Source organism: Pollachius pollachius, assembly GCF_949987615.1.
Source record: "Pollachius pollachius genome assembly, chromosome: 1".
In the NCBI taxonomy this organism is placed as follows: domain Eukaryota; kingdom Metazoa; phylum Chordata; class Actinopteri; order Gadiformes; family Gadidae; genus Pollachius; species Pollachius pollachius.
Window position 1 is genome coordinate 43,218,710 of NC_136934.1, and position 10,000 is coordinate 43,228,709.

The 10,000-nt window shown below is 45.8% G+C and overlaps 3 protein-coding genes across 8 annotated transcripts in view; 1 reads left to right on the forward strand and 2 right to left on the reverse strand.

Moving 5' to 3' along the window:
- Positions 1 to 858: 858 nt before the first annotated feature.
- On the reverse strand, positions 859 to 7,387 carry LOC307072951 (E3 ubiquitin-protein ligase rnf146-like). Of its 6 annotated transcripts, none has more exons than XM_079732547.1 (3): positions 6,330 to 7,387; positions 6,162 to 6,214; positions 859 to 3,480 (listed from the first exon to the last, which is right to left on the reverse strand). In XM_079732547.1, exon 3 carries the CDS (start codon positions 3,466 to 3,468, stop codon positions 2,320 to 2,322), a length of 1,149 nt encoding a protein of 382 aa, XP_079588673.1. In that variant the 5' UTR covers positions 3,469 to 3,480; positions 6,162 to 6,214; positions 6,330 to 7,387; the 3' UTR covers positions 859 to 2,319. The 6 variants fall into 6 exon arrangements, with proteins under 6 accessions (XP_079588673.1, XP_079588670.1, XP_079588672.1 ...); XM_079732544.1 differs by having other exon boundaries at positions 859 to 5,508; XM_079732546.1 differs by having other exon boundaries at positions 5,285 to 6,214.
- A 54-nt stretch (positions 7,388 to 7,441) lies between these two features.
- mdh2 (malate dehydrogenase 2, NAD (mitochondrial)) lies at positions 7,442 to 9,088 on the forward strand. Its single transcript, XM_079732595.1, has one exon. It carries the CDS (start codon positions 7,571 to 7,573, stop codon positions 8,582 to 8,584), a length of 1,014 nt encoding a protein of 337 aa, XP_079588721.1. The 5' UTR covers positions 7,442 to 7,570; the 3' UTR covers positions 8,585 to 9,088.
- Positions 9,089 to 9,597: 509 nt separating this feature from the next.
- rspo3 (R-spondin 3) overlaps positions 9,598 to 10,000 on the reverse strand; it is a 17,690-nt gene continuing 17,287 nt past the window's right edge. Inside the window, exon 6 of the mRNA XM_079738359.1 lies at positions 9,598 to 10,000. This exon is cut by the window's right edge and continues 624 nt beyond it. The gene's annotated coding sequence lies outside the window, so the exon portion shown is untranslated.

A 10,000-nucleotide genomic window follows, 5' to 3' on the forward strand; every position in this document is an offset into this window, starting at 1 on the left:
CCCTCTTCTTTTGAAAAAGGAAAATTGCAACTTACATATAATACAAACAAAAAAGAGTCACAGAGTATACGATACATAATTTTCTCGTCCTTTTTGTTTTTTTATTCTCTCCATCATCTCATCTTTTTCTCGATTTTGTATTCTGTCCATCAATTTTCTTGTCCCTTTTTTCTGGTTTCTTCCATCTTTTTTCCCCTCACTCTTATTTTTTTTCTTATATTTTTATTCTCCACTCTTTAACACTTTTTCTCTCCATCATTTTTCTCATCCCCTTTAATTATTTATTCCCTCCATTCTGTTCTTTCCCCATTTTTTCTTTATTTTGTATTCTCTCCATAATTTGTCTATCACTCTTTTTTCTAGATTTTATTTTCTGAAACCAAAACCAAAACCCACCCCTAGAATGTAGCCCTATAAACAGACCTAACCTTACCTCAAACCCTAGAACATAGCCCTAGAACCTAGCCCCAAATCGATAAAACCAAACCATAACTCCCAAAGAGTTGTGTTGTATTGACAGCAATAAATAGGTAAAAAGTAGTAATTAGGGTAAGCGGTTAAACTTACCCTGACCCCATCTGCATGTAGGGGGACCCAAAGGCTGAGAAGTCATATATAAATACATTTGTAATATTATAAGTGTACTACTAAGTATAAAGGTTGGTATAAAGGCACACCTGTGGGAAGGTTGGTATGGAATGGCTGTCGTAACTCAGAAAATGGTTTCCTTGAGGTACTAGTCGACTACTACTACTACAGGAAATAGAGCAATACCTTATTATGGGGATTCAGTTGATGAAATTACCTTTAATGAAATTACATACCATGTAAGATTTCCTAGTAAAAACAAAAGCAGGAGAGGGTTTAGTATACTTTATTTTTTTCAAACAGAAGTCTAAATCAAAATGACAATGTGTAATGCAGAGACAAATATAAAAATAATGTTAAAACTTCCGCAAGTGGCTTTCAATTGGAAATATCTGTTCACTATATGATTTGGACACAATAGCATTTATAACCGAAAAGACAAAACAAAACACATACACACACACACACACACACACACACACACACACAGAAAGTACATTATTTAGACTGAACCGTGAAGTAAGAACGCATTATATCATCCAGCCCCTACGCAGAACATAGAGTGAGGGCCACTGTCCTTCCAAGTGATAAGAGAGACCACTCCAAAGACATTCAACTCTGGACATACATCAATACGTGTCATCGGGACAGTAATCACATTGAGGCGAGATCATATCTTTAACTGTTCCCAATGAAAAATATTCACCAGGAATCTAAAAGAGGAAAAATCATTGCATTCCCATGGTGAGCATTTAGTTACAATAGAATCAATGGATCTTATGAAAGACATTAAAAAAAAACAAAAAAACATGTTAATTCAAAATCAAATCCAAGAGAGAAACACGAAATTACCATGACCCTGTTGGGTTTTTTAAAGAACACAACTCGGCACCATGTGAAACATGTAAGTTGTGAGCATACATGTCAACAGATCAACAAGTTCATTCCACAATGGTTTGGATCAGCCCCCCCCCCCCCCCCAATCCCATTTTAAATCAAATAAGGCTTCAATCATTAAACAATTATAAGAAGGGGTTAAGATGAGGAGGAGGGTGAGCTGACCTGGCGCCTGATACCCAGACGTCGGGTCCCAACCCTATGTTAGTGGAGTTCAACTATGAAGAAACATTCACCACAACGTCTCAGGGACAGCAAACGTTCCATGTCCTTTAGGCTCTTCCTTGCATATCACCAAACTTCTATGGCATGGCATTCCCCGGAGCGGTGGCTATGGTTAACTGCGCATTTGTAAGAATGTTTTGGCTGATAAACACTGAAACCATATCACAAGAGTTTTCCCTCCAGGTGTTGAAAGGAAAACCATCGAGCCAAAATGTTGGAAGGCTTGAAACTGCATTTTACTATGATGGACCTGGTCATCATTTGCTGCATGCTTTCCTTGTTCACCCCCCCCCCCCCCCCCACAACAAACCTGGATAGGAATGTCACTGAGAACGACCCTCTAAATGATCCATAACTCGCATACAAATTGAATCCACAATATGGCAGCGCAGGCATAAAACCCCTAAAATGAACAGTTTTGAAATCAAATAAATAGGTTATTCATTGTGACAGAGCAACGCGCCCCATTACTACTCAACAAACAACCCGTCCACATCATATCTGAGTCCAAAGAACACACAACTACCAAACCAAACCAAACCGTAACAGGCCATCCGGCAATAAATTAATGGAATGAAACACAGCGAGCGAGGATGAGCCCAGTTCATATTACACCTCAGTCACTGTGCACTGACCATCGGGCATCCTGGATCTCCCTCCGCTGCTGGCAGAGGAGGGCGGGGAGGAGGCAGACTCTGCCCCAGGAGGAGCTCTGTCTTCCGGGCTCAGTCTTTGCCTCCTCTCACCCCCTTCGTCCTCCTCAGCTCCCCCTTCCCCGCCGTCGTCGTCGTCTGCGTCGCTCCAGTCGGCGGAGCCGGACTCGTCCACGGAGGTGTGCCGGTCCGAAGACCTGGAGGGCGAGGCCTCCTCCTCTTCATCCTCCTCCTCCTCCTCCTCCTCCCCGGACTCCGCCCTCTCCCGGGGAGGTTCTGGTCCAGGGCTGATGTGGAGCTGGGCCAGGGCGTCCGCCAGGGAGGGGTTCCCCCTGCTGGCCCGGGCCCCGAGAGAGGCAGGCGGTCTTGCGGGAAGCCCCGCCCCATGTGGCTGTCCGACCGCAACCACCGCCGCCGCCGCCGCCGCCGCCGCCGCTGCAGCCATGTCCGCGCCGTCGGCGGAGCTCTCGCGGCCGCTCAGGCCGCCCTCGGCGTCCAGGCGAAGTCCCGCCACCCCTTTCTTGGGGATGTCCACAACGTCCCTCTTGATCTTGCGCCGGCGGCCGTGTTCGTTGCGCCGGTACTGCACCATGTTCTCCAGGTCGGCCACGTACAGGAAGCCGGCGATCAGCATCTCGGCCGTCTTCTTGCCCTTGGAGAAGGCGTCCTCCAGCTCGCGGCTGGTGCGCTCGTCGTACTGCCACCAGCCGTTGCGGCCCTCGTAGTACCAGGCGTGGTCGCCCGCCGGCCCGCCTCGACCCCCCGCCGACGCCTTCAGCTCCTCGGGGGAGAGGAGGGTGGGCCTCTCCAGGAAGTCTTCGGGGACCTCCTGCCGGCAGAGGGCGCAGCGCTTGCTCTGCCAGGATGCGCCCTTCACGCACAGGAAGCAGAAGACGTGGCGGCAGGGCAGCTGCACCGGGTGGACGCAGCTCTGCAGACAGATGGCGCACTCGGGCACCGGCAGGGCGGGCGGCGGGCTGCTGGAGGCCGAGCAGGACGACTCGCCGCCGCCGCCGTTGCCGCCGCCGCCGCCGCCACCGCCGCCGCCCTTTCTGCTGGACGGGTGCGAGCTCATAGAGTGGTCCACCTCGCCGCAGCTAGCCATCCTCAAGGAGTACTGCAGTGGGGCAACGGTTGGGAGCATTGTTAGAGTATGTATGGACAGCATTAGACATAAATTAATGGAACAAGTGTCTGTTTCGAATCTTCTTTTAGTTAACCTCTTAAACCCGAGCGCCCCCGGGGGCGGGGACAGCTGCGCCAACGTGTGCTGTAAACAGCTGTAAACAGCACCACCATGCTCCAACATGTCCATGGTGCATACCAGCGTAACGGGAAGAAGCTCGGCTAAAAGCCCATGATAACCATTTTTACCTAAACAAAAACACAATTCTAACACCAAGCAACTAAATGAGCCTGTAGCAAAACACGCAAAACGTGCATGCGCGCATACTGGCCGCCGCCGATTTCGCTACATCATGCCACCCACACAATGTCATATGAAAGCTGAGGCTCCACAGATTCCAATGATATCACTCTTATCACTCTACGATGAAAACTTACTGAACTAGCAGCCAAAGAAGAGCAAAATAAATAAACAAATAAAAAACATTATGCAGTGTGATACTTTTGATTGGCGAATGGTGTTTTTTTTACATGGATTTGGGTCCCTCGATTTGACTGTCACCTGTATGACTCTATTGGCTCTGACGGTTCGGTAGAGGGGTCATCATATGTCAATCATCCAAATTGACCAATGCATACCCAAGATATCTTCCCGCGTTTGACTGGAAGGTCAGCATAATTCGCGCCAGAAGCGCCGAGAACATTCTCAGAGCAGACACTCCGGCTAAATAGAGACATACGCTCCTACAACACTCTTCTTACAACGTTTGCATTCCTAGTTAGCTAGTTATTTTGTATTTTCTTGCCTTTTTTTTTCCATTTGTTATTCTTTTCAAATAAATAATGGCAGACAGGAGAAAGACCTATACGTTTGCGGAGGCATTTGCTATCATTACTAGCGACAGTGGGGCTACTGTAGTCCCTCTCGAGTCCTCATCTGACGACAGTGACTGTTGCCAGAACTGGACACGGATAATTGTACTGCAGGAAGTGTCAGGTCCCTTTGTGCTTCACTTCCGAAAAGAGCTGCCTCCAGTAGTGGCATGACAGCCCTTAGTGATTGTAGTCTTTAGCTTTGTTTTTACAGTTTGGTTTTATTATATGTTGTTCTCAAATATATCTGCTCCAGTTGGAGTCAAACTTCATTTCGATTGTATGGTTTTCTTTGACTGGGAAAATGTATAGAGGTCTGGGTGAATCAACAAGTCAAAACTGTTGAATTTGGATGGAATGAATACCTATAGTGATATGTCAGTGAAATAAAATTTGTTATACAGTCCAGTGTTTCCCGCAGGATTTTTTTCAGCAGCGGTGGTGTGGTCCCCGAACCCTCTAGGGGCTCCGGGGGCATGCCCCCCCGGCCGAAATTGTTTTGTACCCTTTACATTGGAATGCATGAATCTGGTGCACTTTGAGAGGAGAATATGCACTTAAATCCTATTCAAACAGTCCTGTGTATTACTGTAGATAGGATTATTGGTGTTGTAACTTTGCCTTTTGTGTCTTCATTTACAGATTTTTATATTTTTGTATAGTAATATTTAAACAAAAAATGCCACAACGCAAATATAATTTGCACAATTTATTTACAGATTTTTGCCTAATGCTTAAACACTAAACATGGTTGCTATCCCAAAAAGAGCGACAACACGCACACACACATAGGCCTACACACACACACACAATACTAGAGGAAAAACGGCACGGAGGTTGCGGTTTATAGATACAATAAAATGATTGGGCTCAGAGGGTTTTTAACACTGGTGGTCATGTAGCGACACATTTTAGCAACTTACTTTCTCTCTCTCTGTCTCTGTCTGGCTCACTCTTTCCTTCTTTCTTCGATCTTCCGCTTCACTCGCTACTGCTAGAATCAATGTAACTTTGCAACCGTGTAGGGTAGCCTACTGCCAACAACTGCCACACTCGCTGTGTATTTTTCTTCTTTGATGTTGGTTACGTGACGATGTGCCGCGTGCTGCGCAATTGACGTTACGCGCTGTACATTTTCTAAAAGGATCTACGTATTAAAAAAAAAAAAAAATTAGGAGAAGGATTATTATTGCAGCGGCGGAGAAAATGCAGTCTGGTACCTTAGAAAGGTCAAATGGCACTGATGGTACCCAAAAGGTCCCAAATGGCACCATTTAGGCCGCCTGGACCTACCTGTACTAAAACCTCTCTAAAATCACTTTATTCACTTTATTAGCATTTATCCTGGAACAGGGTACTCATCAGATGTTATATGTTTCCCTAAAGGTTCTGGGCTACTATCCCATAGTTTCAAGGTGGTATTCACTCTAAATAATGTATTTTCTCTAGGCGCAAATTGAAAATGGACATTTCTTACTATGTTCTAGCTGAATTTACTCTGACACAGTAACATCTATATTGATTCTGACACTTCTGCAGCCACCTCACATGTGTTACCTACTTTTTGAAACCAACTTTATTCATATAGCCCTTGTAGTTGTGGAGGCATACTCTATTCAATTTGGGCATGTCATTTCGGGCAGGAGGCCTGTGAAATAGGCCTAGGGCTTAACAGGTTAATGTTATTATTTTTATAATAAATAACGTATTGAGTCAGATATTTCATCGAACAATGACTAGAACATCATTACAGGCTGTCACGTTATAGAGATAAGGAGACACATGCATGCTGATACTTACAAGAAGGATTCGTCAATGCTGGTGCAGCATTAGGAGAGTTGTCAAACCTGCCTCTGCCAAAGGAGAAATGTATAACATTGTTCAAGCTTGAAGAATAAATGTGTCAAAATTAGTAAAAGTAACAATGTTGATGTAGCAAAACGAAGGCTACAAGTTAACAGTGCAAACCTTTGTTTGTAGGTCGATCAAGTCATGTCATGCAAAACAAACAAGAGATATAGATACATCTATATAGATGTAAAACGTTAGATATAAATTATTGTTTCGTAGACGACGATGCAAATAAGCGTGCAGATTTTTTATATTATATCATCTTTTGGACTGGTCTAGCCAACGGAGCTAACCAATAGCATACCTGCTACCCAGTTGTGTTTCCCATCGATAGCATCGAAACGCTAGCTTTTATTTGCCCAATTAATTATACTTTTGAAGGATGTAATGATACGAGACATGTAGTCCAAGGCCATTACTGAAGGCATAAGGTTCGCCACAAACGCAGAGTCGATGTAAAATGGAGGTTTCTCGTGACTGGCAGAGATAAATGATAACAATACGAGCTGTTGTTGTGATAGCGAGGCTAGCCGTCACTTGAATAGACTGCTCCAGCAAATAGACGGAGTTTGACAGCGTAGCTTAGCTAGGGTATACCTAGCCTGAGAGCGGATCCTGATTTGTAGCGTTATCCCGGTATGCAGCAAAGGCAATTTCCGGTCTCTTAGTTTCTATAAACTGTATACGGAAGGAATAAGTCCCAAGAGAGATAAGTATAAGAACATGACAAGAACTACAAGAACACCGAGAATAAATGGGGAGCTTTCACGACAAATTAGTCACATCATTATCCAAAGCATGCAACGAAAACGGATGTCCCTCATTCCAGCCGCTAAGCCCATTCAACTGAAAGTCCCGCCCTCTCTTGCCAATAACGCTCATTCGGAGCAACCCGTTCCAGGAGTTCCGTCATGAGAGCGAACGCCTGGAACGAGGTTAGGCGATACCACAGCAACAACGACCTAGTTTGATTACATATTTATTTAAAATCCAACCCGTATAGCTCATGTCTTCTTACCGCGGCGTTAGAGTCTCTCTCCGGGTTAAGATTAAATTCGCGATTCGAGCAAGTGAAGTTTCTTCTATGCTAATTAACCTGCGATTCAAACGCTGACGGACTTTGTTTTCCTTTGATAAAAAAAGGCACCAACCGAGACGAAAGAAAAGGACGCAGTGGCGTAACCGGTGACGCAGTGACGTAGGCTGACGCTATAACCGGTTTGCATTATATTTCTGGTAGTGCGGAAATCACACGCTCTTCCGTTCCGTCGTAAGCTAGAGGACACTGGTGTCATACAGAGCAGAGCGGCCTTATTTCTTTTTAATCGAAACACACGCAAACAACTCAGCACTACACCATGTTTTCCCGAGCCGTGAGACCGACGATCAGCCTGGCCAGAGGCTTGAGCACCAGCAGCGTGAACAACGCCAAGGTTGCCGTACTGGGGGCTTCAGGAGGCATAGGCCAGCCGCTCTCTCTGCTGCTGAAGAACAGTCCTCTGGTGAGCCAACTTTCTCTGTATGACATTGCCCACACTCCCGGCGTCGCCGCCGACCTCAGCCACATCGAGACCCGCGCCCAGGTCACCGGGTACATGGGAGCCGATCAACTGGACGCCGCGCTCCAAGGTTGCGACGTTGTGGTCATTCCCGCGGGAGTCCCTAGGAAGCCAGGTATGACCCGTGATGATCTCTTCAACACCAACGCCACGATCGTTGCCACCTTGGCCGATGCCTGTGCCCGCAACTGCCCCGGGGCTATGATTTGCGTGATCGCCAACCCCGTCAACTCCACCATTCCCATTCTGTCCGAGATCATGAAGAAGCACGGCGTTTACAACCCCAACAGAGTGTTTGGCGTCACCACCTTGGACATTGTCCGCTCCAACGCCTTCGTGGCCGAGCTCAAAGGTCTTGACCCTGCCCGCGTCAATGTCCCCGTTATCGGAGGCCACGCCGGCAAGACCATCATCCCTCTCATCTCCCACTGCACCCCGAAGGTGGAGTTCCCGGCCGACCAGCTGGCGGCGCTCACCGCCCGCATTCAGGATGCCGGCACAGAGGTGGTCAAGGCTAAGGCCGGGGCCGGCTCAGCCACCCTCTCCATGGCTTACGCTGGGGCCCGCTTCGCCTTTTCCGTCCTGGACGCAATGAACGGCAAGGAGGGCGTGGTGGAGTGCGCCTACGTCCGCTCCGAGGAGACAGACTGCAAGTACTTCTCCACCCCGCTGCTGTTGGGCAAGAGCGGCATCGAGAAGAACCTGGGCCTGGGCAAGCTGTCCGCCTTTGAGGAGAAGCTGGTGGCCGAGGCCCTGGGAGAGCTCAAGGGCTCCATCAAGAAGGGAGAGGACTTCGCTGCCAACTTCAAGTGATCGGGACATTGGGTGCGATAGTGGGGGCGAGGTCATACGGTGGGCTGACAACATCAACATCTGTTTGTTTATTTCAAATTGAAGCACCGAGCTTAAAGTGTTCCCTAACATTAAAGTAGGCGGGGAAGGGAGAGTGGGGTCGGATGACGTCGGTAGCATGTCAGGCGACGTCTGTCGTTCTTCAGGTGTCATCCGTAGCTTGTCTTGACCCTGAGTTTGTCCTCTATTCTTTAAATTTGCGATATCTTTCCCTTCCAGCTTAGTGTAGTGTAAACCAGTGCCCTGAGTTGCTTGATTCCATGCATATTGTGATGTCAACACTGTAATATAACTGAGGTATATTTTGGTCTGTGTAAATATCAAAGTTGTATTTCATCATACAGGCGATAGTTTTTCATCTCTGCCAGGGTCCTCATTTGACCCTTGAGCAAACACTTGTCATCGTGCCTGTTGACAATAATTGGATGTTTCCCACATCAATGTCAAATAAAACTCTTGAAACCATGACTTTCTTTTCTTCCATTACAAACTGGTAATCCATGCTTACTACGCTGTAAGTAAACATTTAAGAACATCCATACTCTCAACTTCCCTACTCTTGGAAAGAAAAGTAACAAGTCCTTAACCTGCTTAATGTAGAATTTCCTTAAGCCTTCCAGATTTGTCTAGAAAAGGATTACTGAAGGGGTTAAATTGCATTAGAGTTAATTACGGTTTGCAGAACTATAAAAAGTATAACCTCTTCAATCATCCCAGTATGGGAGATTACTGTTAAAACATTTGTTATACAGCACATATCACGACAGAAAAAAGGATCAATGTTAACCGATTACCTTTCAATGCAGTGATGGCTGATATTATAGCTCAAAACCAAGAAGTGAAACATTTCAACCACTGCTTGAATTTGGATTGACCCATCTTATTCAAATACTAGTAACTACCAACATGAAATCACATTGAAGGACATGAAATCAATTTATCCGTGTGATCAAGAGCCATAGAAGAAACACGTGTCGACAAACTCAATATAGTTTTATTTGACGTACAGCGATTGCTTAAAGTTTATGCTCAACATTTTTGGTTGAGCACAGTTTCTGTTTACACCAATGAGCAGAGAAACAACAATAGAAAAACAAAGTGATATGTTACATTTTGCAAATATTTGGAGAGGAATAAAATAGATTTGACCAAGATGTAACAGAAGAAATGATGTGACCAGATCTGAATATTTATTGTTTGCCCCTACGGTGAGAATTGGATATTTGTGAGTGGCAAGAAACATTCTGAAACGAAGAAACAAAAGGCAGATCTAAAAACAAAGCAAAACCAACAAACGATTCTACATAAAGTCAAATAATCTACATAAGGAAAGATGCACAATATTGTACCTATGCCCCATTAAATAACCATACCAAC

Bases quoted from the DNA above. Each gene is read 5' to 3' on its own strand.
- mdh2 (XM_079732595.1), top strand. From the start codon at position 7,571: ATGTTTTCCCGAGCCGTGAGACCGACGATCAGCCTGGCCAGAGGCTTG.
- LOC307072951 (XM_079732544.1), bottom strand. From the start codon at position 3,678: ATGGACATGTTGGAGCATGGTGGTGCTGTTTACAGCTGTTTACAGCAC.